This window comes from Pseudonaja textilis, chromosome Z (assembly GCF_049901715.1).
Source record: "Pseudonaja textilis isolate UNSWEBS1 chromosome Z, rPseTex1.2, whole genome shotgun sequence".
Classification (NCBI taxonomy): domain Eukaryota; kingdom Metazoa; phylum Chordata; class Lepidosauria; order Squamata; family Elapidae; genus Pseudonaja; species Pseudonaja textilis.
Window position 1 is genome coordinate 122327215 of NC_142008.1, and position 26724 is coordinate 122353938.

General features: G+C 42.8%; 2 protein-coding genes and 1 non-coding gene across 4 annotated transcripts in view; 1 reads left to right on the forward strand and 2 right to left on the reverse strand.

The window, feature by feature from the left end:
• The window catches only part of PFAS (phosphoribosylformylglycinamidine synthase), a 53447-nt gene extending 48730 nt beyond the window's left edge, over positions 1-4717 (reverse strand). For both annotated transcript variants that reach the window (XM_026720565.2, XM_087916899.1), the window contains exon 1: positions 4658-4717. The gene's annotated coding sequence lies outside the window, so the exon portion shown is untranslated. The remainder of the gene's footprint in view (positions 1-4657) is intronic.
• Positions 4718-6801: 2084 nt separating this feature from the next.
• TRNAS-AGA (transfer RNA serine (anticodon AGA)) lies at positions 6802-6883 on the forward strand. Its single transcript has one exon. It is a non-coding gene; the product is annotated as a tRNA-Ser (tRNA).
• Positions 6884-11952: 5069 nt separating this feature from the next.
• Positions 11953-26724, reverse strand: part of LOC113449458 (uncharacterized) — a 42524-nt gene continuing 27752 nt past the window's right edge. The window contains exons 12-19 of the mRNA XM_026720568.2: positions 25946-26063; positions 24299-24504; positions 22301-22418; positions 20294-20463; positions 17757-17854; positions 16649-16755; positions 14194-14259; positions 11953-12087 (exon numbers count right to left, since the gene is read on the reverse strand). Of these exons, the coding sequence (XP_026576353.2) occupies positions 11981-12087; positions 14194-14259; positions 16649-16755; positions 17757-17854; positions 20294-20463; positions 22301-22418; positions 24299-24504; positions 25946-26063 (990 nt within the window). The 3' untranslated portion in view covers positions 11953-11980. The remainder of the gene's footprint in view (positions 12088-14193; positions 14260-16648; positions 16756-17756; positions 17855-20293; positions 20464-22300; positions 22419-24298; positions 24505-25945; positions 26064-26724) is intronic.

Below are 26724 nucleotides of genomic sequence, written 5' to 3' on the forward strand. Positions count from 1 at the left end.
AAAACACTACAAATGGCCATAAAGGTGAGTTGGTTGTCAAGGACCCAAAATTTTATGATTATGAGGTGCATGCAGGCATGTGTGTGTATGTGTGCTGCAGCTGTTGAAACTTCAAAATTGTGTTCTAAATATCTTTGGCAGTGTCTCTTGTAACTGCAGTCACAGTGACCTGTCATTAACTGAGGACTAACCGTAACTGCTCACACACAGGAAAAAAAAGGAATTGGAAAAGAGGACCAATTCATGAAGAAACTCAAAAACATGAGATTGGGTGAGACATTTTAAGATTCTTTACTTTTCAGAAAAGACAACGAGGGAAAGAGACATAATGAAAATGTATACCGACTTACAACCACAGTTGAGCCCCAAATTTCTGTTGCTAAGCAAAACAGTTATTAAGTGAGTTTTATCCATTGTATTACCTTTTTGGCCGCAGTTGTTAAGTAAATCACAGCAGTTGTTCAGATAGTAACCCGGCTGTTAAGTGAAATCCGGCTTCCCCCATTTATATTGCTTGTCAGAAGGTCACAAAAGGAGATCACGTGACCTTAGGACACTGAAACCGCCATAAACATGAATCAGTTGTCAAAGCATCTGAATTTTGATCATGAAGTGTTGCCAAGATTGAAAGTGTGGAAAAATTGTCATAAATCCCTTTTTCAGGGCTGTTGTAATTTAGAATGGTCACTAAACAAAGGGTTATAAGTCAAGAACTATCTGGGCAGTTAGGGATGGCACAAGAAAATTTAAGTGTATTTCTTCCTTTATTGTAAAGCGTGAAGACCAAAGGCTATATCCAATCAAAGCAAAGGAAAGGTTGTTTCTTCAGAGAAGCATAATTAATTAGGAAAATTCACTCCCGGAAGTCCAGCTAATAACTTGGATATCTTGAAAGCATGACCGGGTAAATTCATAAAGAGCAGATATATTGAAGCGATATTGGCACTGAAGAAAAATGACTCGGGATCGGTTCTTGCATTTATGACTGTCACAAGATCCCCCTCAAAATTTAGATAGTTGGCAATCCGCATGTATTCTCACTCTCGGTACCCAGGATGTTGCTGACGTGATCTGAATCAGGGTTGTAGCATCTTGGAGTCACATGATCCCGAATTGCAAATGGTATCTGACAAGCAAAGTCAATGAGGGATTCCAGATTCGCTTAACGGCCATGTGATTCACTTAATGACATTTGTAAAACGGTCGTAAAATGAGCTCCACTCACTTAATGACTGCATCAGTCAGTGAGGGACGTTCTAGTCCCAACGGTGGTCGTTAAGTCGAGGATGCAAATTTTAATTTTTTAAGAATCTGCTAGGCCTAGTAGTCAATCTATGGAAAACACAGCTTATGATAAGGTGGGCAAAATACTGCATTTTATTTCAGAGGTCACCTAGGGATGTGTGGCAATAGCTGCGTATGAATGCAAACATGGTACTAGCAGGCATAGATCTTACTCCAGAGAGCTGCTGATTGATCTAAAAGACCTCAGAGCAAATATCCAACGGACGAGCCAAAGGGTTGTTGGCCTTCAGATTGTTCACAATTCTTGCTTCACTCAAAGCTGCAGAGCAACCTTCATTACTTAGTCTACCAATTGCACAAAAATGACAACAATTGCATATCACAGGGCAAGGGTCTATCTTTCACCTGGTAAGGTTTTTTTTTTCAAAAGTGGTTTGGGTCATTGCCTCCTTCCTGGGGCTGATAGAAAGTGACTGGCCCAAGGTCACCCAAGGCAGGCCTAGAACTTGCTTGATGTCCTTAACCATTACACCAAACCGGCTCTCTGATGTATAAAACAACCAACACAAACAGATTAAATGTATACTAAGGTACAAATTTACATCCTAAGATTCAAAATTCACAAAATTCTAAAAAAAAAAAAAAGGGCACCCCTCCCCATTATGTATTTTTATGTTGATTATGATCATGATTTATCACTTATAGCTTTTATGTACACTGAGAGCTTATGCACCAAAGACAAGTTCCTTGTGTGTCCAATCACCCTTGGCCAATAAAGAATTCTACAACAAAATCACACAAAAATTATCAATGGAAATCAAATTTAGCAACCCATGGAGGTCTGGATTTGGAGTTACACTCAAAATTAAAGTGGAAAAAAACACTACAGGCTGATCCAACTTTGATGTAATGTCCTTAAAACAAGTCAAAATGAGGCTCAGTAGTGTGTGTGGCCTCCACGTGCCTGTATGACCTCCCTACAATGCCTGGGCATGCTCCTAATGGGGTGGCGGATGATCTCCTAGGGAACTCCTCCCACACCTGGACTAAAGCATCCCCCAACTCCTGGACAGTCTGTGGTGCAACATGGCATTGGTGGATGGAGCGAGACATGATGTCCCAGATGTGCTCAATTGGATTCAGGTCTGGGGAAAGGCGGGCCAGTCCATAGCATCAATCCCTTCATCTTGCAGGAACTGCTGACACACTCCAGCCACATGAGGTCTAGAATTATCTTGCATTAGGAGGAACCCAGGGCCAACTGCAGCAGCATATGGTCTCACAAGGGGTCTGAGGATCTCATCTTGGTACCTAATGGCAGTCAGGCTACCTCTGGCGAGCACATGGAGGGCTGCGTGGCCCCCTAAAGAAATGCCACCCCACACCATTACTGACCCACTGCCAAACTGGTCATGCTGGAGGATGTTGCAGGCAGCAGAATGTTCTCCACAGCGTCTCCAGACCCTGTCACGTCTGTCACATGTCCTCAATGTGAACCTGCTTTCATCTTTGAAGAGAACAGGGCACCAGTGGAGAATTTGCCAATCTTGGTATTCTCTGGCAAATGCCAAATGTCCTGCACAGTGTTGGGCTGAAAGCACAACCCCCACCTGTGGACGTTGGGCCCTCATACCACCCTCATGGAGTCTGTTTCTGACTGTTTGAGCAGCCATATGCACATTTGTGGCCCACTGGAGGTCATTTTTCAGGGCTCTGGCAGTGCTCCTCCTGTCCCTCCTCGCACAAAGGTGGAGGTAGCAGTCCTGATGCTGGGTCGTTGTCCTCCTATGGCTTCACGTCTCCTGATGTACTGGCATGTCTCCTGGTAGCGCCTCCATGCTCTGGACAATATGCTGACAGACACAGCAAACCTTCTTGCCACAGCTTGCATTGAGTGCCATCCTGGATGAGCTGCACTTCCTGAGCCACTTGTGTGAGTTGTAGACTCCGTCTCATGCTACCAGTGACAGCATCGCCAGGATTCAAAAGTGACCAAACCATCAGCCAGAAAGCATAGGAACTGAGAAGTGGTCTGTGGTCACCACCTGCAGAACCACTGCTTTATTGGGGATGTCTTGCTAACTGCTTATGCTTTCCACCTGTTGTCTATTCCATTTGCACAACCGCATGTGAAATTGATTGTCAGTCAGTGTTGCTACCTAAGTGGACAGTTTGATTTCACAGGCGTGTGATTGACTTGGAGTTACATTGTGTTGTTTAAGTGTTCCCTTTATTTTTTTTGAGCAGTGTCCATATATACATCTACATCTATTTTATGTTTTTGCAGATGTTTATATGTATGGTATTTAGATTTTTTGGGTATTTTTCCATGTCTTAATAGTTGTGCTTTTAAAGTTATAGCAATGTTTCAGCGGAATCTCATCTGCCATCATCAGGCTTGTGTATTGGGTTCTTCTTAATTGTGTGTGTCAGGCTTTGGCAATAGAAACTGCTGCCAAAGCCTGACACACTATTAAGAACCCAATGCACAAGCCTGATGATGACAGATGAGATTCTGCTGAAACATCGCTATAACTTTAAAAGTACATATAAATATGAACCAGGGGAGACATGATAGCAGTCTTCCAATATTTGAGGGGCTGCCGCAGAGAGGAAGGGGTCAAGCTATTTTCCAAAGCACCTGACGGCCAGATAAAGAATAATGGATGGAAACTGAACAAGGAGAGATTCAACCTGGTAATAAGGATGAATTTTCTAAGAACAATCAGTGTTCTCAGTGAGACAGTGAGAACAATCAACCAATGGAACAGAAGTTGCCCTCAGAAGTTGTGAGAGCTTCATCACTGGAGGATTTCACGAAGAGATTGGACTACCATTTGTCGGCAATGGTGTAGGATCTCCTGCTTGGGCAGGGGTTGGACTAGATGATCTAGAAGACCCCTTCCAACTGTTAATCGGTGTTATGCACTTTCTCTTGAGGGTAGGCAACAAAATTTCCTTTTTAACATAGTATGCTCGCAGCAAAACGACAATAAAGTTACCTTATCTCAAATTTAAACCAAACAGAAGCCTATGCCGAATCAAACTTCATCCAAACTTTTCTCATAATCCAAGCTCTCCATATTTCTTTTTTTCTTTCCTTTTTTCTTTTTTCTCCCTCAGCCGGCCCAGAGTGATGGGAGTTGAATCCCACACGCGTGCAGAGTACGGACGCCTTCATTGCTACTTTCTTCTGCAGCGCCCAAGGGAAAGTTTTCCCACCCCTCCAAAAAAAGTCCCCGGGGCCGCTTTTACTATTTAAAACCGCAACTTCGGAGCTGCCCTATCCTCCTACACGGGCTTCTTTTCAAGAAAGTGCCCCACTTTCTCCACGATCCGAAATCGGGGGCAGAAGAAGGTCGTGAGAAAAAGCCCCCTTTTCTCCCCGCGTGTCTCAGGGTTGCAGCCTTACCTGCCCGGGTTGGCTGGATCGCGAATCTCCCTGCGACCTCAACGATCACGGGGCACTGGCGAACTGCCTCTTTCCTGTGAGGGTAACTTCCCGGGCGGGTGGGTGGGAGGCCCCGCCCTCATTTCCCATTGGCTGCCTCGCTTCCTTTTTCAGCCTTGAAATGGGAGACCCGGTGGGGTGGAGAGGGGGGTTAGGCGCCCAAGGCAAACTTAGATCGCGTGGAAAGGGAGAATTGGACTTGGAGCAAAAGCAATCGTGGGTTGCACACAAGCGCACGCCCCTTAGAGTTACAGCAGAGTTGGACTGGAAGGGACCGTGTAGGTCATCTAGTCCAACCCTCCCGCCCAAGCAGGAGACCCAACTTTGCACCATTAGACTTAGTCGGATGAGGAAGAGATCCTGAAGAAACATCAATTGTTTTTCTTTGGATAACCTGTAACGATGTAAAGTAGGGTTTCCTGCTTGGGCGGAATGGGGGAGTTGGACTAGATGACCTACAAGGTCCTTTCCTTCCAACTCTGCTGTAAATCTGTAAAAAAAAACAACACGTTTCTTGTGTAAATGTTACATAAACTCACTGGGAAAAAGTCTCCAACGAACAGCCCCTGGCAACTAAGTGGCAACGTACCTGAAAGCGAAGTTAATGGGAAAATACCTCAAATGAATCTCCCAAAAATAATTTCTTCGGCCGGATGGAACAGAAAACCAAGCGCGTCCGGCTCCATGCCGCCCTGTATTTGGAAAGAGGTCTTCTTGGGGAAATCACTTCCATCTCTAAGCATGCGAAGAACTTCACCAGGTGATTTACAGATTTACGGCAGCAAGGTCATCTAGTCCAACCCCCCCGCCCAAGCAGGAGACCCTACTTTACACCATTATAGGTTATCTAAAGAAACACAGCTGGTGTTTCTGCAGGATTTCTTCCTCATCCGACTAAGGTGATGAAACCCCCGAATCTTGTGCATGGCCATCCGAAAACACAACTGCCTTTCCGTCTTGCAAAGAAAGAGCTCTATCGGACCAACCAGCGCAGGGATCCCGGGAACCGGGAGGAGGAGGCGGATCGGTCCTTTGGATCGCTTGGATCCCTTGCGGCGATATCTGGCCGCTGCCAGCGGAGTCCAGGCTGTGCCCGCCTGTGCTGACTGGCGTTGAGCTTGACAGCTTAGCTGGGTGGGAGACCACCAGACCACCAGGGCTGGGGGCCAGATTGGAAAAGGAGGTGGGGGTGGGGAAACACCCCGAGAGAGAGCAAAGACAAAGTGTGCTTTATTCGAAGGAGGCTTTATTTGACTAGTTGGAAGGGTGGGGGGGAACTAGACATGAGCCTGGTTGATCTTGATACTTGGATGGGGCACCACCAGGATATGCTGGGACCGCTGGCCAGATTTAAACAAAAACTGGAAACTGGTGATCGGAAACGATTTCTATTCGCTTCTTAATACACACGTGGTTGTCTCCACCCCTCCAGTTCGGCAGAGTTTGGGAACTTGTGAAAAATTTGGTCATTCGTCGTTTCATGAATTTATTATAGAGACCTTAGATAAGAATGGTTTCTTCTTTTGATGAGTTATTCCACTGCCTATCTACCAAACAGAATGGGGGTGGGGGGGATGAGGATCAAAAGTATTTTTTGAGGCTTGTTCTCTCTTCGTGCGTCATAGCGTTAATTGGGAGGTCAGATCAAGCTTGATGGTTGTAGGTTCAGTCCTGCTTGGATCGCACCGTAGTCCATTTTCTTCTAGCCTTTTCTGCTAAGAGCAGATACAAGGTATTTAGCAGTCGGACGAGATGGTGGCCCCTTCTTCTAGCTGAGGAATTCTGGGAGTTGAAGTCTACATATCTTTAAAATGACTTGACAAGCATTAATCTAGGTTATAACCTCATCAGTTTGCTATTTTATTACTTAAGTCTACTACGAGCACTGATGATGTTAATTAGATTAGGTAATGAAACGTCTGCAGGAAAACAGGCTAGCCCAGAGAGCACCAAAGATCCCTATTTTAAGTCTGCACAAAAATTGTGACTTCAGTTGCCCTGAGCTTGAAGGGAAGAAAATTGGCCGAAGGGAGCGGGGGCGGACTTGTAGAATAAATAAATTTAGTCTCTTTATTTACATAGACTAAATAGTAAATCAACATCTGGTAGTCGTGGCCGAGTGGTTAAGGCGATGGACTAGAAATCCATTGGGGTCTCCCCGCGCAGGTTCAAATCCTGCCGACTACGAAAAGAGGCAGAAAGACGTGGTGGTTATTTTAATTTTGACTGGGTTCAATTTAATCTGGGTTCTCGTCGTTTCAATTAGGGAGTGGGGAAGGTGGCTTGAAACATCAGAGACGACCCTAGAAGTTCTCTGATGCTTTTTAAAAAACTAGATCTAAAAATTGAATTAATCCAATGCAAAAAAACCCCACTCTCTTCCAATTTGTGCGCTTTCGCAGTGGGCAGGACTCGAACCAGCGCGGGAAGACCGCTCGGCCACAACCACCATGTTCTGCTTTTTCCTTATATGTCTAAACATGTCCTGCAATAGTTTGGGCGTTCGAGACTGCTTTCTTTTTAGAAAGGGGTTTCCAAGGCAGCGGGAACTGTAGCTCAGCCTCATTCGCCTATGAATTAGGGATGGTCCTTTGGCCGGCTGTGCGATGGGAATACAATTCTGGTTCGCCAAACTGGTTACTCGAAGCTTAGTCCTTGAAACTGAAAAAATGGACAAGGTTGGTTCTACATAGTTCATGCTTTCCTAAATCAATCAATCCAATCAACCAGTTGCATCAACCATATCACTTTGAACTGAACATTCCTGCATGCAAGCTGAATACTTTTAAAATTCTCACAGGATAATAGGTTCCCTCCCAGCACATCTGGTATTTAAATGCAAAGTCTTGGGGCACAACATTTATGGCAAGCTCCGGAAGGAAACGTGGGCAGGTGCAGCTTTGTGGATATGTTTCCCAGCTAGATTAATACTTTTACCTCATAGAACTTGCTTCAAGTGTTTTTGTGTTCAAGACAGAGGTGGTACTCAGCAGGTTCTGACCAGTTCTAGAGAACCAATAGCAGAAATTTTGAGTAGTTCAGAGAACCGGCCAATCCCACCTCTGACTGGCCACGGCCCCCATCTATTTTCTGCCTCCCAGCTGATCGGCTGGGTCTTCTTTGGTTGCCCTGCACAGGAGAGTGGAGCTGGAAAGCAGTTAGTGGGTGGGGAGGGAATGAGATTTTGCAGTATCCTTCCCCTTCTATGCCCACCAAGCCAAACCCATCAAGCCACGCCCACAGAGCCTGTAGTAAAACAATTTGAATCCCACCACTGGTTCAAGAGGTGATTTCAAAGCTTCCGTAAACTAGGGGTGCGAGTGATCTCCATTAGGGCTTTTTGGAGCATGGAAGTTAAGCTGGATCAGCCCTTTAACTGGTTAGATGGGAGGCTGCCAGTGTGAGCCTGATTCAGGAATGATGCAATATAGGAAAGTGGTGATTTGTGGAATTATTTACTAGATGTCTGTGGAGATTCTCAGTCATCCAGGTCATGGTTGCCACAAAGGTGCTTTTTTTCCAAAAGACAACTGGAGTTTCTAAGTTTTTTTAAAAAAAGACATTTCGCTTCTCATCCAAGAAGCTTCTTCAGCTCTTCTTTAGCTGAAGAAGCTTCTTGGATGACAAGCAAAATGTCTTCAAAGAAAATCCAGAAAGTCCAGTTGCCTCTTGGAAAAAAGCACCTTTGGGACAATTATTTACTAGCTGTTTACTACTCGCAGCCCCAATTTGCAGCAAGAATGTAAGTTTACATTTCTACTGGGGGTCAAAGATGATAAAGGGCTGGCAGGGGCTGAACAGCTGAAGGAGTTAGATATGTCTAGTCTCTTGAAGAAAAGTACTACAGGTCATATAATAACAGTCTTCCAATATCTGAGGGGCTGTCACAGAGAGGAGAGGGTGAACCTATTGTCCAAATAAAGCACCTGAGGGATGGACAAGAAGTAATGGATGGAAATTTTTTTCAAGAAGGAATCCAACCTTAGAGGTTGAACTAAGGAGAAATTTCCTGGCAGTGAGAACAATTAAATCCTTGGAAGTGCTTGCTTTCAGAAGTTGTGGGAGTTTTTTTAAAAGAGACTGGGCAGCCATTTGCTGCTGATTTTCTTCATCCTGACAGACCAAGACTCCCAACCAATCAGGATGAAGAAAAAACCATTCTGGCACAGCAGTAGGCTAGCCCCAAATTTAAAACGGAAACAGCTGTGAAAGTGTGACTCATAGATGAACACAATACAGAAGCCTGATAATGGCAGATGAGATTCTGCCGAAATGTTGCTATAATTTTAAAAGCACAACTACAATGACATGGGAAAATACCCGAACAAAGCCGAATGCCACACATGTAAGTACCCACGAAAACTTAAGAAAACACACACACACACACACACACACACACACACACATATACATACATACATACATACATACATACATACATACATACATACGAATGAATGATATGGCATTATATAGATATGAGATTCTAGAAAAAGTGCATAGAAGAACAACCAGGATGATTAGGGGATTGGAGGCTAAAACATACAAAGAAAGGTTGCAGGAACTGGGCTTGGCTAGTCTAGTGAAGAGAAGGACCAGGAGAGACATGATAGGAGTCTTCCAATATTTGAGGGGCTGCCACAGAGAGGAAGGGGTCAAGCTGTTTTTAAAACGCTTGTAGACCGACAAGGAATAATAGATGGAAGTTGAACAGGGAGAGTTTCAACCTGGAAATAAGGATACATTTTCTGAGAAAAATCAACCGAACAATCAACAGAAGTTGCTGTCAGCTTTGGAAGCCATATTAGCACCAGAAGCTTCCACACTGCCACATTCTTGTGCTTGGGAAATGGGGAGGGGGGATTTCATGGAGCATGTGTAGTTAGACATAATAGCATTCTTCCTTACACTCAAGGTCATGTTATTCTGCACCTGAATGAGGAGTGGTTTAAGGAATGTCGCAAGTTAAGGAAGCTGGGCCGGGTGGTGATTGGGGCATGTGATTGAATGGTGGGTGCAGGGGATGGATTTGTATTTTTAATTATAGAAGGAAAATCCAGAACTCTCAGATTTGGGATTTCCCAGATGGTCCAGTATGGCTTTTCCAATAAAGAGAAACTTTGAGAAAATGTTTGTCTTGGGAGATTTTGATTGGAGTTTGGTTTAGCTGGAACGCTGACAGTTGCCTGGAAGTTGTGGGTGCTTCATCACTGGAGGCTTTCAAGAAGAGATTGGACTGTCATTTATCAGAAATGGTGTAGGTAGGGTCTCCTGCTTGGGGGGGAGAGGTTGGACTAGATGATCTACAAGGTCCCTTCCAACTCTGTTATTCTGTAAAGGATGAGATAACCAGAGCAAGCCTGTGCGAGTCAGCTACTGATGTATCCCTTTCTGGCTCCAGAGTATGAGAAAGAGAACAGTCATTTTTACAGAACAGCTGAAAAATGGCTTAAAACCAAAGGCCTGCAGCTTCTTGGCAACAGGAGATATTTTGCTGAGCCACCTCAGCAGAAATTCCTCCAGGACACAGTGTGAAATCACTGCCCATTTTGGTTGCTGCCGTCACTGCCCGAATGCAAAAAAAAAAAAAAACCAACTTTGGGTCAAGGCTACATTGCACCATTTCCATGTCATTCACCAGCTCCGGCTTCTCTGAAATCTAACAAGGTCAGATTTTGGTAGTGTAGAACTGTTGTCCTTTGCTGGAAGACATGGTGTTCTGACTGCTTTTGGAAGGTGACAAAATAGGCCAGGAGTACTCATAACCTAAGGGTATGCCATATACAAACACCTTGGAGCTAAAGGGAAAAAAAACCTTACTACTGTTTTTTGGCATTTTTCTCTTTTTTTTTTTACAGGGGGTTGGGAACAGTGGTGGGATTTCACTACCGGTTCTGTGGGTGTGGGGCTTCGTGGGCGTGGTGTGGCTTGGGCATGGCAGGGAAAGGAATCAGGAAACTGTAAAATTCCCATTCCCTCCCCAAACCACAGACCTGCTTTCTAGCTCTGTTCTCCTGTGCAGGGAAACAAAAGACCCAGCCATTCAGCTGGGACTTGGAAGGCAGAGAATAGATGGTGACAGAGCCAATCAGAGGTGGTATTTCAGTCTACTCAACATTTCTGCTACCGGTTCTCCAGGATTGGTCAGAACCTGCTGAATACCACCTCTGGTTGGGGATATCCCAGTATTTGAGGGGCTGCCACAGAGGAGATCAACCTACTTTCCAAAGCACCAGGAAGCAGGATAAAGAAACAATGGATGGAAGCTGATCAAGGAGAGAAACAACTTAGAACTAAGGAGAAATTTCCTGACAGTGAGAACAGTTAATCAGTGGAACAATTGGCTTCAAAAGTTGTGAATGCTCCAATGCTGGAGGTTTTTAAGAAGAGACTGGATAGCCACTTGTCTCAAATTGTATAGGGCTTCATGCTTGAGAAGAGAGTTGGACTCCAAAGTCCCTTCCAGCTGCATTCTAATTGATTGATTGAATTCAGGGCAAGCAATCAGCCAGCCATTTCTGCAGTTACCTTCCTAGACGCAAAAGCAGGCTGATGTAGGGAATCACTCTGTTTCAGTAGGAATTTGCGTGAAGCCAACTTTTATAGAGACCTGAATTGTGAAGAAATTAGGGCCTCTATTTGAGGTGGGAAATGCCTATTTTGGTTACAAAAAGGAAATCAGGGAATACTCATCTACAATATATATTTTAGGAAAGGGAGGAAGACAAGTGGAAGGGAAAGAAGGAAGGAAGGAAGGAAGGAAGGATTGTGCTTTTCCTATCCCACACCTCTTTCCTTCTCTGCTGTATTTTTTTAAACTACAAACTTACTAGCTAGCCCTTTCAAATCATTATCTTTGGGAATCTTTCAGGCTGAAGATAATAGGGTTAAAGGATGGAGAATGAGATCATTGAAATGGATCCTTTATTCCCCAGTTTCTGCACACAAAGCTTACGATGTTCCCATGAGAATAAAAAATTGTGTAACAGTATCATCCCAATCCAGCCTTTCGCAGTTTGTGCTTGCACAACACAACCCTCTCACCTGGCTACAGAGTTAACCCCTTTTCTGTGCTTCAATAAATCACAAACTAACCAAACCAGCTGGGGTTTGCTCAATAGACTTGCCACTAAAGCTAACCAAGAATAAAATTTACCAAGTTTAGGCCTCTATGGACTGTTGCACCAACACAGTCATCTTGCTGTAAAACCCTTCTTCTGACTTGTTCAATACCCAAATGAAATATGAAAACATAAGATATTCAAGGATGTCTTTAATGATGTTTCAATGGCCAAACAATTGAACAGGAAGAACGGTGTCGATTGTAGTTGCTAGTCCACACAGAGTCACACTGAAAGCTAGAAACCAAAACCAGGTCTTCCCCTGTACATCTGCAAGAAATAAACATATAAAATCACCTTTGGTGGGTGAGGTCTCAATCCACTCAATAGAAACCAAGCACGCTACCTTGTACCAATAGAAGAGAATATCTTTAGTTCAGGACTGAACTGTGGAGACTCTGGTGCTCTCTTGAGCTTGGTTGTTTTCTTGCAGACTTTTCATTACCAAACTAGGTAACATCATCAGTGTTAAAAGGGAGTGTGGTTTTGCTCTCTGTTTATATACTAGTGGCTTGCCCTATCAGGATTGCTGGGAGTGATCTTGGTGGCTTGGCAGAGAGTAAACAACAGACTAAACAAGGAACCACCAATACCATTCCCACCAACACTGACAGGGCAAGCTACTATGGTAATATATAAAAATAAGAGCAAACTCCATTCCATTCTAACATGATGATGTTATCTAGTGTTGAAAGGCTGGCAAATGCCTTTCTTCTGAGGATTTGATTTTCCTGCTGGGAGAGCTCCGGTGCAAGGATACAGACAACTGCTTGAAAGCTGGATCTTTTATTTTTTCAGGAAGGCATGAGATAGCAAGAAGTCTGTGTTCCTGGGGCTAGCTAGCTAACTTTGAATGGTGAATTCCTGGTTCTTTATACCTTTTTTCTCCCTTTGTGTGTGAATGTTCGTTTAGTGTTTAATGTTTAGATATTAAAATCCTGTCAGAGTTTGATTTCTGCCAGAAGGCATACTTAGCGAGGTGCAGAAAATAAACTCTGCGGGGAGGTTTGATTGCCTTATTAGTTCTTTCTTAATCTCTTTTACCTTTATAATGGGTTTTTCTATTTGTTTTCTGGCAATCTCCTATCTGTTTCCTATGTAATTTATTCTGTGTCTTTTGTTTGTTTGTTTTGCTGATCCTATAAGGGTTTTTTTTCCTTGTTTCCCTAGCTTTCTTAATTACTTGGCTTTTGTCTAGGGGGCTTCTTTCAATACTTTTTTATTAAACTTCTTTTCCTATGCAAGTTTGTTCTATGGCTGGCCTGATGTTCTCCTCGGGCTTTTCCTGCTTGGGTGTCACCACTGTCCTCGTGAAGTTCCTTTTCCACACTAGTAACGAAACATAATGAAATGTTTGCAAGAAAACAACCAAGCTCAGAGAGTACCAAATATACAGAGTCTTGTAACAATATTTTTTGTCCTGTTTTTAACGCTCAGCCCTTTTTTGTTATACACTCTTTTTTCCGGCTGAATTTCCAGTACATGAATTTCTGCTAAATTTTATTATAAAATAAAATACAAATACAATTTGAAAAAAAAAGAAAGAAAAATACAGAAAGAAGTAAAAAAAAAATAGTGACCTCCAACTTTTTTTTCAGTGTGGTTGCTTTACATTTCTAAATCTTTCAAGTTATTTCTCTTACTGCAAAAACATTCTAATCCTCAAAACCTAAAATCAGAAGTTTCATTTTTCTCCCAGTTTTGACAACAACATCCAGATGGTGTTTCCAAAAGGAAACAAAATTAGACCATTTATTCTTTTGAATTAGAATTTGGCCATTTTTCCATTCACTGCCCTCTCCTTTTAACTGGAGAAGCCAACCCTCCATACTTCCAAGCAATAGCTTTTGCGGGGTGGGAATGGAAGGGGAAGGGGAAATTCCCAATTCATCAATCTGAAGTTCCTTTATCAGCTATACAGCATATTTCTGATGACATAAGTGTTTTTTCTGTTGAGTGACAAGTGGTTTTGGGTGAATGGATTATTCTATACCAAAAAGGCATATTTTTAAAGGAGGAAGAAAAGAAGGAAAGAATTTGTGGATAGCAAAAAAAAAATGCAATGACTGTTTAGATATGGAAGGAGTAAGAGATTATTGATATAAAAAGTGGAAAATCTGTGTAATTTTAAATCAATTTAGCCCTGTTGAGCTCCAGGCACAAAGGAGTTATAGAAATCTCCTAGAATTATCTTGTGATAAGATGAGTGGTCTATAAATTTAATAATAAATTAAAACATTAATAAATCTCATCCATGAAGCCCCCGTTCCCCTCCATATTCAAGGAAATTCTAATAATCTTATATTGCACAACTGCAAAGAAGAAAAACTCATGCCTTCAGACTTTATGTTTTCATAATAAGTAACAAAGCCTCACCTGTTGAAGCACCGCCTGCCAACTGTAAGACATTATGCCTGTTTGCAGCTCTTTTCTTCTGGTATACTGCAAGAGGCAAACCAGAAATAAGTTGCAGCAAGAAGGATTTTAAAAAACAGAGTTACTCCCTTGCCTCCAGTCCTTGATGTAGAAAAGGGTTTGGTTTGGACTACTTAGAAATGGGGTTCAGCATTTAGGGGAGCAAAGGGAGAGGGTGTGGAAGCAAGACTTCTCCGGACCCTTCCCTTCAGGCTTTGCAGAGGGTTGCACTATATTTCCCAGCATTCCTTGCAATTTGTCTCTGTTGGCTAGCTTACTCTAATACAGTATTTCTCAATCTGGTAGCAGGTTTGGACAGTGAGGAGGTTGAGGAGGAACATGGGCCAGTCCTGGAGTCTGGGGAAGGCTCGGACGAATGATCTGCATTGGAAGCAGAGATGGGGCCAGGGCCATCTGACAGTTATCAGCTGCCTTTGGAGTCAGAGATCAGTGGGGCAGAAGAACAGCTGGAGCCTGTTCTCAATGTGCAGAGCTGCCAGGAGAAGGGAACAGCTGAGGAACAAGGGCCAATTTGGGAGTAAAGCCACAGGTTGGTGAATAGCCCCTCCCATAGGGAATAAAGAGGAGTGAGAGGGGAGTGGTGTTTGCAGGAGACAATTAGTTCAATTCATTAGAGTGAAAATCTGTTCCTGACTTATTGCCAAATAATTGCTGCTACAGAGTGGTGTTTGGAAGATATCGGCCTGGCAGTTTTCCAAGTCTGATAAAGGTCTGTAGTTGTGAGATATGTTGAAAGACTGTTGGCTGGGACTTTGCTGGAGAGGAGTTTACTTTAAACTAAATAAAAGGGGTTTTGTCAGGATGAGGAGTTGGCTTCGTGCTCTTGGCTAGCCTAGAAAAGAACACTTGGCCATTTGAATACGTGTGGACTTTAATCCCCAGAATTCCCCAGCCAGCAATGAATTCTGGGAGTTGAAGTCCATGCATCTTTAAGCTGCCATGGTTGAGAAAAACTAGTCTGATAACATCTGGAGAGAAGCTCAGGTTTTGATTTGAGCAGTTCATTCTGGTTCAGACAGCTGTGGCTTGGTTAATTGTACAGGTAGTCCTCGACTTACAACAGTTCATTTAGTGATTGTTCAAAGTTACAATAGCCCTGAAAAAACCCTGATTTATGACCATTGTTCACATTTACGACCGTGGCGGCAGCCCCAGGGTCACATGATTTAGATTCGGATGCTTGACAGATGGTTCATATTTATGACGGCTGCCGTGTCCCTGGGCCAGTTGATTTCTTTTTGCGACCTTCTGACAAGCAAAGTCAGTGGGGAAGCCAGATTCACTTAACAACTGTGTCACTAATTTAACAGTTGCAGTGGTTCACTTAACAAACATAGCAAGAAAAGTTGTAAAATGAAACTTGGTTAACAAATTTCTCATTTGGCAACATAGATGTTGGGCTCAACTGTGGTCATAAGTCGAGGGTTACCTGTGGTGTGTTTAACAGACCACAATATCTGGGGAATCACCCAAGAGGCTCAGTCAAAATTTTAAATTTTAAAAACATGGTAACTTAGAAAAATGTATAAACACCAGGAGAGGAGTCTAGATTCTGTATTACAAGATAGATTCTACTAGATTCTATTCTTCAGTGGAACATTGTCTGTTCGCACTGTGGGATGCACCCCACTCCTAGAAGAATGAAATATTTTACGGAATATTATATTTCTCTAAATGAGAAATGGAGAAACATGTTTTTTTAAGGCAGGAAGCAGCCCCAGGTCTCCCTGCCCCCAAGCAGAAACTGAGGTGACTACCTTTAGAATTGCACATTTAGTAATCCAGTCAAGACAAGATATTTTGAAACAAAGGCAGAATGGTAAGATTAGAAGCAGCCCAGAGCAGTCCAAAGCCCCTTCATTGCACCAACTCCCAGAAGTTCAAAGTCACAGAAACCTGGGAGCTCAGGTAAACAATGAGCCAGAAGTTGACCAGATTAGCTGAGACAAGCACCTAGGATTTGCATTTCTCCTTTTGCCTATAGAGCCAGCTATGACCCCTACATGACCCCATAGGAATCTGACAACAGCCAATTGAATATTAAAGGACATGTTTCCTGCACAGGAACAGGAAGGTCAAATGCAAAGCCCAAAGAAGGTATAAAAAAAAAACCCACTCTCAACTCTGTTTTGTCAGCTGCCCAGAATCACATGTGGTTCTGCTTAATCAATAAACTATCTTTCCAATCAGTCTCCATGCTTCCAGTATCTTTCTTTCAGCTTGGAACTGAACCAGATCCAGGTCTTCCAACAGCACTAAACAAGTTGGAGCTGTGTTACCCGCATTTTAGAGACTGTAGCCCTCCAACCTTGTCTCTGCAGTGCTGTTCATCAAGCCACATCAGCTACCATCAGGATTGCTCTAATAAAAGATCTCTAGCAGAAGACATTCTTACCTTTGGGGTAAAAGGGGTGGGGTCCGGCAGCCACCCCCTCTCTCAGTAATCGTTGCACCAATACTCGGAGGGTCTCATTGAGCTGGTAACGGCAGCACAGAGTCAATCTAGCCATCCAAGCGGGTGGGGGAGGAAAACAGTGCCATGAGACCTCCTATCACAAAATTGTACAATCTGACATTCTATTTATTGACTGTTGCAACACACTCTTCATGGGGCTCCCCTTGAAAGTATCTGGAAGCTCCAATTGGTTCAAAAATGCAACGGCCCACAAGGTATTGCGAAGACCTAGGTATGCACATGTGTTGCCTCTCCAGCGGGAGTTGCATTGCAATTTGCTTTCCAGGTGCAATTCAAGATGCCTTTGTCACCTTTAAAGGCCACCATGGTTCTGGACCACTTTATCTGAAGGACCATCTCTCATTACATCCAGCTAACCCATCAGAGTGGGGAGAGGCAGGAAATGCTGTGGGTCCCCTCTCCTAAGGAGTCTCAAAGGTGCTTTTCCAAAAGGCAATTGGACTTTCTTTGTTTTTCCTTAAAGAGGTTTCACTTCTTAATTAAGAAGCTTCTTCAGTTCTATCAGAAGATGTTCTATCAGAAATGCCTTCAAAGAAAACCAAAGAAAGTCCAGTTGCCTCTTGAAAAAGCACCTTTGGGAGAACCACGACCTGGATGACTGAGAATCTGTTTTGACCCTGTCCCAAAGAAGTACATATGGCATTGGGACCCATCAGAAGGGCCTTCTCTGGGGTGGCTCCCACCCTCTGGAAAATCATCCCTGCAGAGATTAGACTGGTCAACATTTTGACACTCTTTCACAAAGACTTGTCTTTGCCAATGGGCCTGGGGAAGAGTGAGATGGAGCCCCTCAAATGGCTTGTTTGATCAATTGTTGTTGCCAGGTGTGTGTGTGTGTGTGTGGAGAATTAGTTTTTACTGTTTCCATACTGTGTTTTTATTTTTTATAAGCTGCCTCAAGTCACTGCAAGTGAGCGGATAGCCATATAAATGGTGTAAATTAAAAAAAAAAGAAATCCAGTAATTGATTCAGCTGGAACTTCTTCTTTCAGGAGAGTCCTACCGCCCTTTTTTTCTCCCTTTTTACCTATACTGAGGATCCCTCGTTATGATGGCTTTTGCTTTCGGAATCATCTCTCTCTCGAACACCACTTCATTTTCATAGACCAAGTAATTCTCTTCAAACTGAAAGAGGACAGGCCAAAAAGACAATGCTAGACATTTAATTTCACCAGAAGTGTTGGCCAAACATCTCTCACAATGTACCACCAAGGGCCAATATTGCTCTATGATACAAGTAGTCCTCAATTTACAACCAACAATGAGCCCAACATTTCTGTTGCTAAGTGAGATGGTTGTTGAGTTTTCCCTTCATTTGATGACCTTTTTTGCCAAGGTTGTTAATTGAACCACTGTAGTTGTTAAGTTACTAACACGGTTGTTAAATGAATCTGGCTTCCCTGTTAACTTTGCTTGTCAAGACATCGCAAAAGGGTATCACATGTAAACACATACCCACAAGACACTATGGCCATCATAAATATGAACTACTTGCCAAGCAAGTTTTGAATTTTGATTGAATTTGAATTGATCTGAATTTTGATCACATGGATGCTGCAACAGTCAATTTAATAATGACCATAAGCCACTTATTTCAGTGCTGTTTTAACTTTCAGTGGTCACTAAATGAACTGTTGTAAGTCGAGGACTACTTGTATATTCTACTTCTTTGGCATTAATAAGGACGTCCAATTTGGTTGGGTTTTGAAATCAACAGAGAGACCCATTAACATAGAACCAGTGGTGGGATTCTGCTGGTTCACACTGGTTCAAGCGAACAGGTTGTTAAATTGCCTACCTACCCACCCACCCCGCTATCAAAGTGGATCCTGGGCGCTGCAAGAAAAGGGCAATGGAGGGAACGAGAAAGCCGCTTTCCCTCTTTCTTCTCCCTGCTCCTCCTCCTCCTCCTATGTCGGCTGCTCAATTGCCCTTTTCTCCTTTGCAGCACAGCACCCAGAATCCACTTTGATAGCGAGGAGGGTTGTAATTTAACCACTGGTTCGCCCAAGGTCAGGTTGGCCATTGCAGGAGGATCGTCCCATATATGCAAGCAGAGCTGGAGAACAGGGATGAGCCATGCCTCCCACGACAGCCAACCTGACCCTGGGCAAACCGGTTGTTAAATTATTTGAATCCCACCACTGAATAGAACTTTTTGTTGTAGAATTCATCTCTAAATGTTGGAACATCTCCTGACTCAATGTCACACTTCTGCCCCCAGGCCATCATGGTATGGTCAACTTTCCTGCAGATCAGTAAGCAATAATTTATTTACAGTTACTCTGAAGTGGTGGGACTCCATGAAGGGCATTACATTTTCTTCTGGGGAGACCCCAGCCTCTTTCTTCCTCCATATCCAAAATACTAAGATGTCCCAACCTGGAATATGTTTTGGCAGCATCCATTGGGCAACCGAGTTTTTTTTAATGGTCAAGTACTTGAATAAATATAAGGAAGGATGGATGAAATTTATCAGTTCATGCTGCATTTTCAGCATTTAATGTTCAGCTATCCTGAAAATCCATATTATTATTTCTAAATTGTTTCAAAAGGTTTGGAGGGGTGATGGAAAAAGTGATGCTGCAGAAATATTCCTTGTTGACATGCAGATTCAGTCAAAAAAGCCAACAGTGAAAATCTGCAGATCTTGAAATCCTCCCGTTTTGAAACCTTACAGAACAAATATTTATTCTTTGACTAGATTTAGGCTTTGTGGGATGCCCTCCCTCCAGAGGAATGAAATATTTTGGGAAATATTTAAAAAAGGCAGAATATTATATTTCCCTAAAGAAGAAATAGAGAAACATGTTCTTAGAGGCAGGAAGCAGCCCCCAAGTCTTTCTTAACAGCCCAAAGCAGATGCCTGAACTTAAGGAGGTGAAGAGCTTATTGAAAGAGGAAGCCAACTATTCAGATGGCTCCATTCATAAGCAAAGCAAAATACTGCAGGCAGAAATCCATTCAAGACAGGATATTTCAAACTCCTTCCAGCAAAGTTTGACAGCTAACAAAAGCAGAATGGCAGAATTAGTACAGCAGCTCTTCACCCGAGACCCAGCACAGGAGGAAAGTCATTAGTCACAATAAGAATTGACCAACACCCTTTCAAAATACAAGCTCTTTCATTGCATAACATAACCCACCCACCCAGCAGCATTTCAGGACCTGTATAAAAATCCTGGCACTCATCTAGCTAATTGTTCAGCTGACTCATAACAGCACACTGTCTTTGGGTGAGTTCTGTTCATTAATAAAGTTTCTTTCCAATCAGCCTCCATGTTGTTTCCAAAGACTTTCTCCCAGCTTGAAACTAAACCAGACGGATATTTCTTCCAACAGCTTCATAGAACACTTCTTCACTGTACCCAAAAGCAGCTTAAGAGACTTGCAAATGCCCCAGAATCAAAGCCAGAAGGAAGACAATGCAGCACGAAAGAGAAGCAGAAGATCCTCCATGGAGTAATATATACTTCTTGGATAATGGACAAGTTCTCTGAGGTACAGTTACTCTACACTCAATATTCTAATTATTCTGGCTCCCATGAAACAACTCTTACTTACTTTTCTGAGGGTACCACAGGTGCTCACAGAGAAGGTGAAGAGGGCCTTGGTGCCATCAACTTCTACTGGTCTACAGTTCTTATCCCGTAGATGAGTTCTCCTAGGATTTAAATCTGGTTTGGTATCCAAGCTGAGTATGGTAGCAGCTATGGTTCCATTGGGAAAGCATACTGCAGAACAACAACAATGAAATAATTAAATTAATATGCCAAGAAAATTCCAGCGATCAGGGAACTGAAGGCAATTAATCCAGAACTTCTCCAAAACTAGACCTACATAATCAGAATCTATGGCCCAAAAGTTCTCTTTTTTCCAAAAAGTAACTAGACTTTAATTTTATTTCTTTCAAAAATATTTCACTTCTCATATTGAACAAGAGGCAAAATGTTTTCAAAGAAAAATACTCAGAAAGTCCAGTTGTCTTTAGGAAAAAAGCACCTTTGGGGCAACCGTATCCTGGATGATTGAGAATCTCCATAGACAATCAGAGGCTATAGATTATGAATAGAATAGAATAGAATACTTTATTGGCCAAGTGTGATTGGACACACAAGGCATTTGTCTTGGTGTAAATACTCTCAGTATACATAAAGAAAAGATACATTCGTTAAGAATCAAAAATCGTAACGTACAACACTTAATGATAGTCATAGGGTACAATCAACAATCAAATCATATTAGGAAACAGTCAATATAAATCGTAAGGATACAAGTGACAAAGTTACAGTCCTACAATCACAAGTGGGAGGGGATGGGTGATAAGGAGTGATGAGAAGATTATGGACAGTAGTAATGTGGAGAAAAGCAAAGTTTTACACCTGGGCAATAAAAAAACCAAAGGTATAAGTACAGATTAGGTGTAACCTGGCTCCAAAACAGTAACCATGAGAGGGACCTTTGTGTTTTAGTGGATGATCACTAAAATGTGAACCAGCAGTGGGCAGCCACCACCAAAAAAGCCAATAAAATCCTATGTTGTATAAACAGAGGCATAAAATCAAAATCACATGAAGTATTTGTACTACTTTATAAAGCCTTGGCCACACCTGGAGTACTGCATCCAGTTTTGGTCACCACATTACAAAAAAGATGTTGAGACTTTGGGGGAAAAAATGAAAAGAAGATGATTAAAGCAGTGGTGGGATTCTGTGGGCGTGGCTTGGTGGGTGTAGAAGGGGAAGGATACCGCAAAATCCCCATTCCCTCCCCACTCCTGGAGGAAGGATACTGCAAAATCCCCATTCTCTCCCCATCCCACTAACCTGCTTTCCAGCTCCGTTCTGCTGTGCAGGGCAACCAAAGAGACCCAGCTGATCAGCTGGAATTCGGGAGGCATAGAACAGATGGGGACGGGGCCAGTCAGAGGTGGGATTTGTCAGTTCTCCGAACTACTCAAAATTTCTGCTATCTGTTCTCCAGAACTGGTCAGAACTGGCTGAATATCACCTCTGGATTAAAGGTCTAGAGCAGAGGTGCCATTCAGCCGGTTCTGACCAGTTCTGGAGAAATGGTAGTGAAAATTTTGAGTAATTCGGAGAACCAGCAAATATCACCTCTGACTGGATATTTTACAGTATCCTTCCCTGCCATGCTCTCTAAGCAATGCCCACAGAACTGGTAGTAAAAAAATTTGAATCCTACCACTGGTCCGGAGGCTAAAACTTGGAAGGATTCGGGTTTGGCTAGTCTAGAGAAAAGAAGAACTAGAGGTGACATGATAGCAGTAATCCGGTATTTGAGAGGCTGCCACAAAGAAGAGGAGTCAAATTATTCTCCAAAGTGCCAGAGGGCAGGATAAGAAATAATGGTTGCAAAATGCTCAAACAGAGAAGCAACCTGAAATTAAAGAGAAACTTCCTAACAGTGAAGACAATTAACCAGGGGAACAAGCTTGCCTTTAGACGTTGTGGGTGCTTCAATCAATGAAGGTTTTTAAGAAGAGACTGGATAATCATTTGTCTGAAATGGTGTAGATCCTGTTTGAGCAGTGGACTGGCCTTGACTCACCCAGTAATTTTCCAGTAGGGAAGACACAAGATCTGGAGAACTCCACCATCGTCAGCAGTGTCTTGTTATCCCGCAGGCTGAAATCTAGCCGAACAGTAACTCCATGGATAGAGAGAGTCTGAGGAAAAACCAAGGTTGGAAATGGTTCCATGCCGTCATCCCAACACAGCATGCTCACCTTGGAAGGTGCACCATCTCTTTGCCCCCTTGACCAGGACAATTAATGAGATATAGTTAAGGAGAAAGGACTTCGTATGCTTGCCATTTGTCTTTTTCTCCATCTACAGTAAGTTAAATAACTCTGGGTTTAAGACACAGAAGGAAATTTTGTGACTTTATTTTATGCTTCCGTCTCATAGAATCAGAGGGTTGGAAGAGATGTTCTACAACGTATTTTTAATCCAACCTTCTGCCCAAAGCAGAGATCTTCAGATCATCCACCATTTATGAGGCTGCTTGGATCTCTCTCTGTGTAAGCTTCTTCCCATTTGTCCTGCCCTACAAAGAATAAAACCACATCCTCTTCCTTCTAATTTAGGGATCCAGCCTGCAGGGTGCTTAAATCTTGCCCATGGGGCTGGCCTGGAAATATTGAAGGAGCACCAAATGGTGTCTCTGCCGGCCAAAACAAGCCACAGGGTGGGGTGGGGTGGGGTGTGCACAGCCTTCCCAGCAGTGGGCTTGGCTTGGTGGGCATGGCTTGGTGGGTGTGGCAGGAGAAAATTACTACAAAATCCCCATTCCCTCCCCACCCCACTAACCTGCTTTCCAGCTCCGTTCTCCTGTGCAGGGCAACCAAAGAAGACCCAGCCGATCAGCTGGGACTTGGGAGGTGGAGAATAGATGTGGGTGGGGCCAGTCAGAGGTGGTATTTGCCGGTTCTCCAAAATACTCAAAATTTCTGCTACCGGTTCTCCAAAACTGGCCAGAACTGCTGAATACCACCTCTGCTCCCCAGCCTCCTACAGCACTCTGCTGGCCAAAAACAGACCACGTGGAGACCTTGTGGGCCCTCCATGCCACCTCTTTTTGACTGGCAGACTGCTGCAGGAGGCTGGGGAGGCTGAAAATGAGATGGGGGGCGGGATGCATGCACTCCCCTGTCCCATTTTGGCTGGCAAAGTGCTGCAGGAGGCATCCTGTCTCCCCCCTCCCTCTCCACCCCCCCTCTGTGGCCTGCAGAGAACTACAATGCTGATCTGACCCTCAAAGAAATCTGGTTTGACAACCCTGTTCTAATTGAAGGAACCGAACTACATTCCAAAGTATAGAATGTAACTCAGATAGAAATAGGACTTTTCAGATTATTTATAATGATCATAGATTAGCATAAAAAATGTAGGGTAGAAGTAGTTCGATTAGATAACTAGATAGATAGATGATAGCTCGATACAGCTAGATAGCTACGATAGATAGATAGATAGATAGATAGATAGATAGATAGATAGATAGATAGATAGATAGATAGACAGACAGACAGACAGACAGACAAAATTACAAAAATCTATAGGGAAAGGTAAAACATTAAATAAATATAAGAAAACATAAACATTAATATGTGACTCACAAAATCTATTACAATATAAGTGTTTTTCTGTCCTCACAAAAAATTAAGAAATAGTGTATGTTTATCTTTTATTTCATATACAGTGAAGGATTGGTTAGCACTGATAGCTGGCTACAGTCATGCTCTCCCTCCAAAAAATAATTATTTTAGGAGGATTTTATATCTTTTAAAATGGATTTTATGCACCATAAATCAACTAATTCAGGACCTTGATGTGTACTGGACTGTCTTCAACCTATAGTTATCTTTAATAGCTATCTAATATGAGCTAGGTAGGCTAATACTCTGAGTCTCTTTTCTCGCAAACTGTCATCATTCTACAGAACCGAAGGAGACAAACTTCTTTGCTGCAGCCTTCCTTCACAATCTACTTGTGCTCAAGACAAGTTCCTTTAACTAGAATTTCTGCGGAGCATCCATTTCCAACACACCTCGTACATCAAGCCAGTAGCCAAAAATGGCGCTGACAGGAAGAAATAGCGGCCATCATCTTGAATGGTGTAGTTCTGAGATACTGCGAATTCCTTTGTCAGCTGAAGGCCACCCACAAAAGGAACCCAGAAGTGATCCAGATTCCCACGGATCATCACCACGCCAATTTGTCCTCCTTTGCAGAAGCCCTCAAACACGGGAAGAACTGGATAGCGGGAGCAATCAGACACAAGGAGGAAAATAGAAAGATTGAAGATTTTATTTGATTTCAGGATTACATGACTGATTAATTGATTGGTTTTTTTTGGCTTTGGTGAGCAGGGCAGGATGGTTTGGTTCCCCATAAGACAGGGGCCTCCAAATTTGGCAACTTTAAGACTTGTGGACTTCAACTCCCAGAACTCCCCAGCTAGAATAGCTGGCTAGGGAATTCTGGGAGTTGAAGTCCACAAAGTTGCTAGGTTTGGAGATGCCTGCTGTAAAATATAGACCAAAACAGATAATGTTTGATGACCCGAAAATATACAGTGTTTTGAGGCTGAAGGAGAACCACAGTAGACAAGTGGTATAGAAAGTCAGCATCCATGTACTCTCCTAGAGAATGGAATATTTGGGGGGATATTAAAAAGGCAGGATAGAATATTTTCCCAAAGGAGAAATGCTGGGGGAGGGGGAGAGTCTTAAGGTTAGGCAGAAACTAGCCCCAGTCTCCCTGCCCCAAGCAGAAACTGTGGAGGCCAGCTTTTAGAAATGCAATTTGGTAATCCATTCAGAAAGACTGGGTCAGATAAAAACTCCAGATAAGCAAGCAACAAGCCAAAGGTTGACAAGATTAGCTCAGATAAACGCCTAGGTTTTGCATTTTCCCTCTTACCTATAGAGCCAGCCATGATCCCTACATGACTCCTTAGGGATCAAGAAGGTATAAAACCCACCCACTCTCCATTTTGTCAACTGCCTGAGAAGAACATGCTGGTGGTGGTTTTGCTTCATCCATAAACCAACTTCCTTTCCAGTCAGCCTCCATTTTATTTCCATCACCTTTCTCCCAGCTTGGACCTGAATTTTTCTTCTAACAGTGGATATTGAAGTATTAAGTATAGCTTCATTCACACAGGTTTGGCTATGACACCAATTTTTCCTGTTTGTAGGTGAAGTGGAGTTAATAACATCATCAGTTTACACTGCAAATATTGAAATATCCTTGATGTCAGGGAAGGAGTTCTAAAAGGATAGTTTTCTCATTTCCACTATCTGTTTCTGTCTCCCAAACTTAGAGGATCCATGACATGTTAAAACCAGGAAGATCAAGGAAGAAACATTAGAACTGGGAAAATCAGAAGTTTTTCTTCTAAAGCTACAGGGTCCCTCCAATTCTTGCCCAAAAAGACCACCAAACTCAAAGGTGAGGAACGAAAGCCCTCTTTATGACTTGTGGACTTCAACTCCTGGAATTCCTGGGGAAACTATGGCCTCTTTATAACTTGTGGATTTCAACTCCCAGAATTCCGAGCCAGCATGGCTGGTTGAGGAATTCTGGGAGTTGAAGTCCATAACTCATAAAAGAGCCATGGTTCCCTACTCCTGATCTAATTGGATGTTGATGACTCTAAGCATTCCGGATCAGTTTGGCCAAGCAGACTTACCTACATCAGCGACTTTGCATACAATGACTCCAGGATGAGTAAACGACTTGCCCTTCTGGAGCAGGGAAAATGTATATTCGAGATGCAAAATGTATTTCCTGAAGTTGCCATATAGATACTGCAAGAGAAAAAAAGTTCCTTGGCCACACAAACTCATTGACATATGGGGATTCCCCTGCTAGAAGCATTTTAAATTATCAATTCCTGCTGCTCTCAACCTGTTGCAATCCTCAAGAAAACCAGTCTACTTTGGCTGAAGGATTATAGGAAATCCTCGACTTATAACCACAATTGAGCCCAAAATTTCCATTGCTGTGGGGGGAAATGGTTAAGTGAGTTCTGCTCCATTTTTACAACCTTTCTTGCCACTGTTAAGCAAATCACTGCCGTTATTAAGTTAGCTATATGGTTGTTGTGACTCTGGCTTTCCCATTGATTCTACTCATTAGAAGGTCACAAAAGTTGATCACTGACCCCGGGACAACCATCATGAATATGAGTCAGCTGCCAAAAAGTCGTAAGTGTGAAAAATGGTCATAAATGTACATGCCATTTTGTTCACCTCTGGTTATTATTTTACAGGTCAAGGTTATACAATATTGTAGTGTCTCTTCCAGCAGGGTTTAGACAACAAATCCCATAATCTTTCACCTAGAAGGTGGTCATACATGCCTGCAGGATGTGATTTTTAAAAAAAGCTCACCTTAACAAAAAAAATTTTTTTAAAGTCCAAGGAACATGCTCTTGTCTTTCACAAAAGGTGAATGCAACTTAACTTA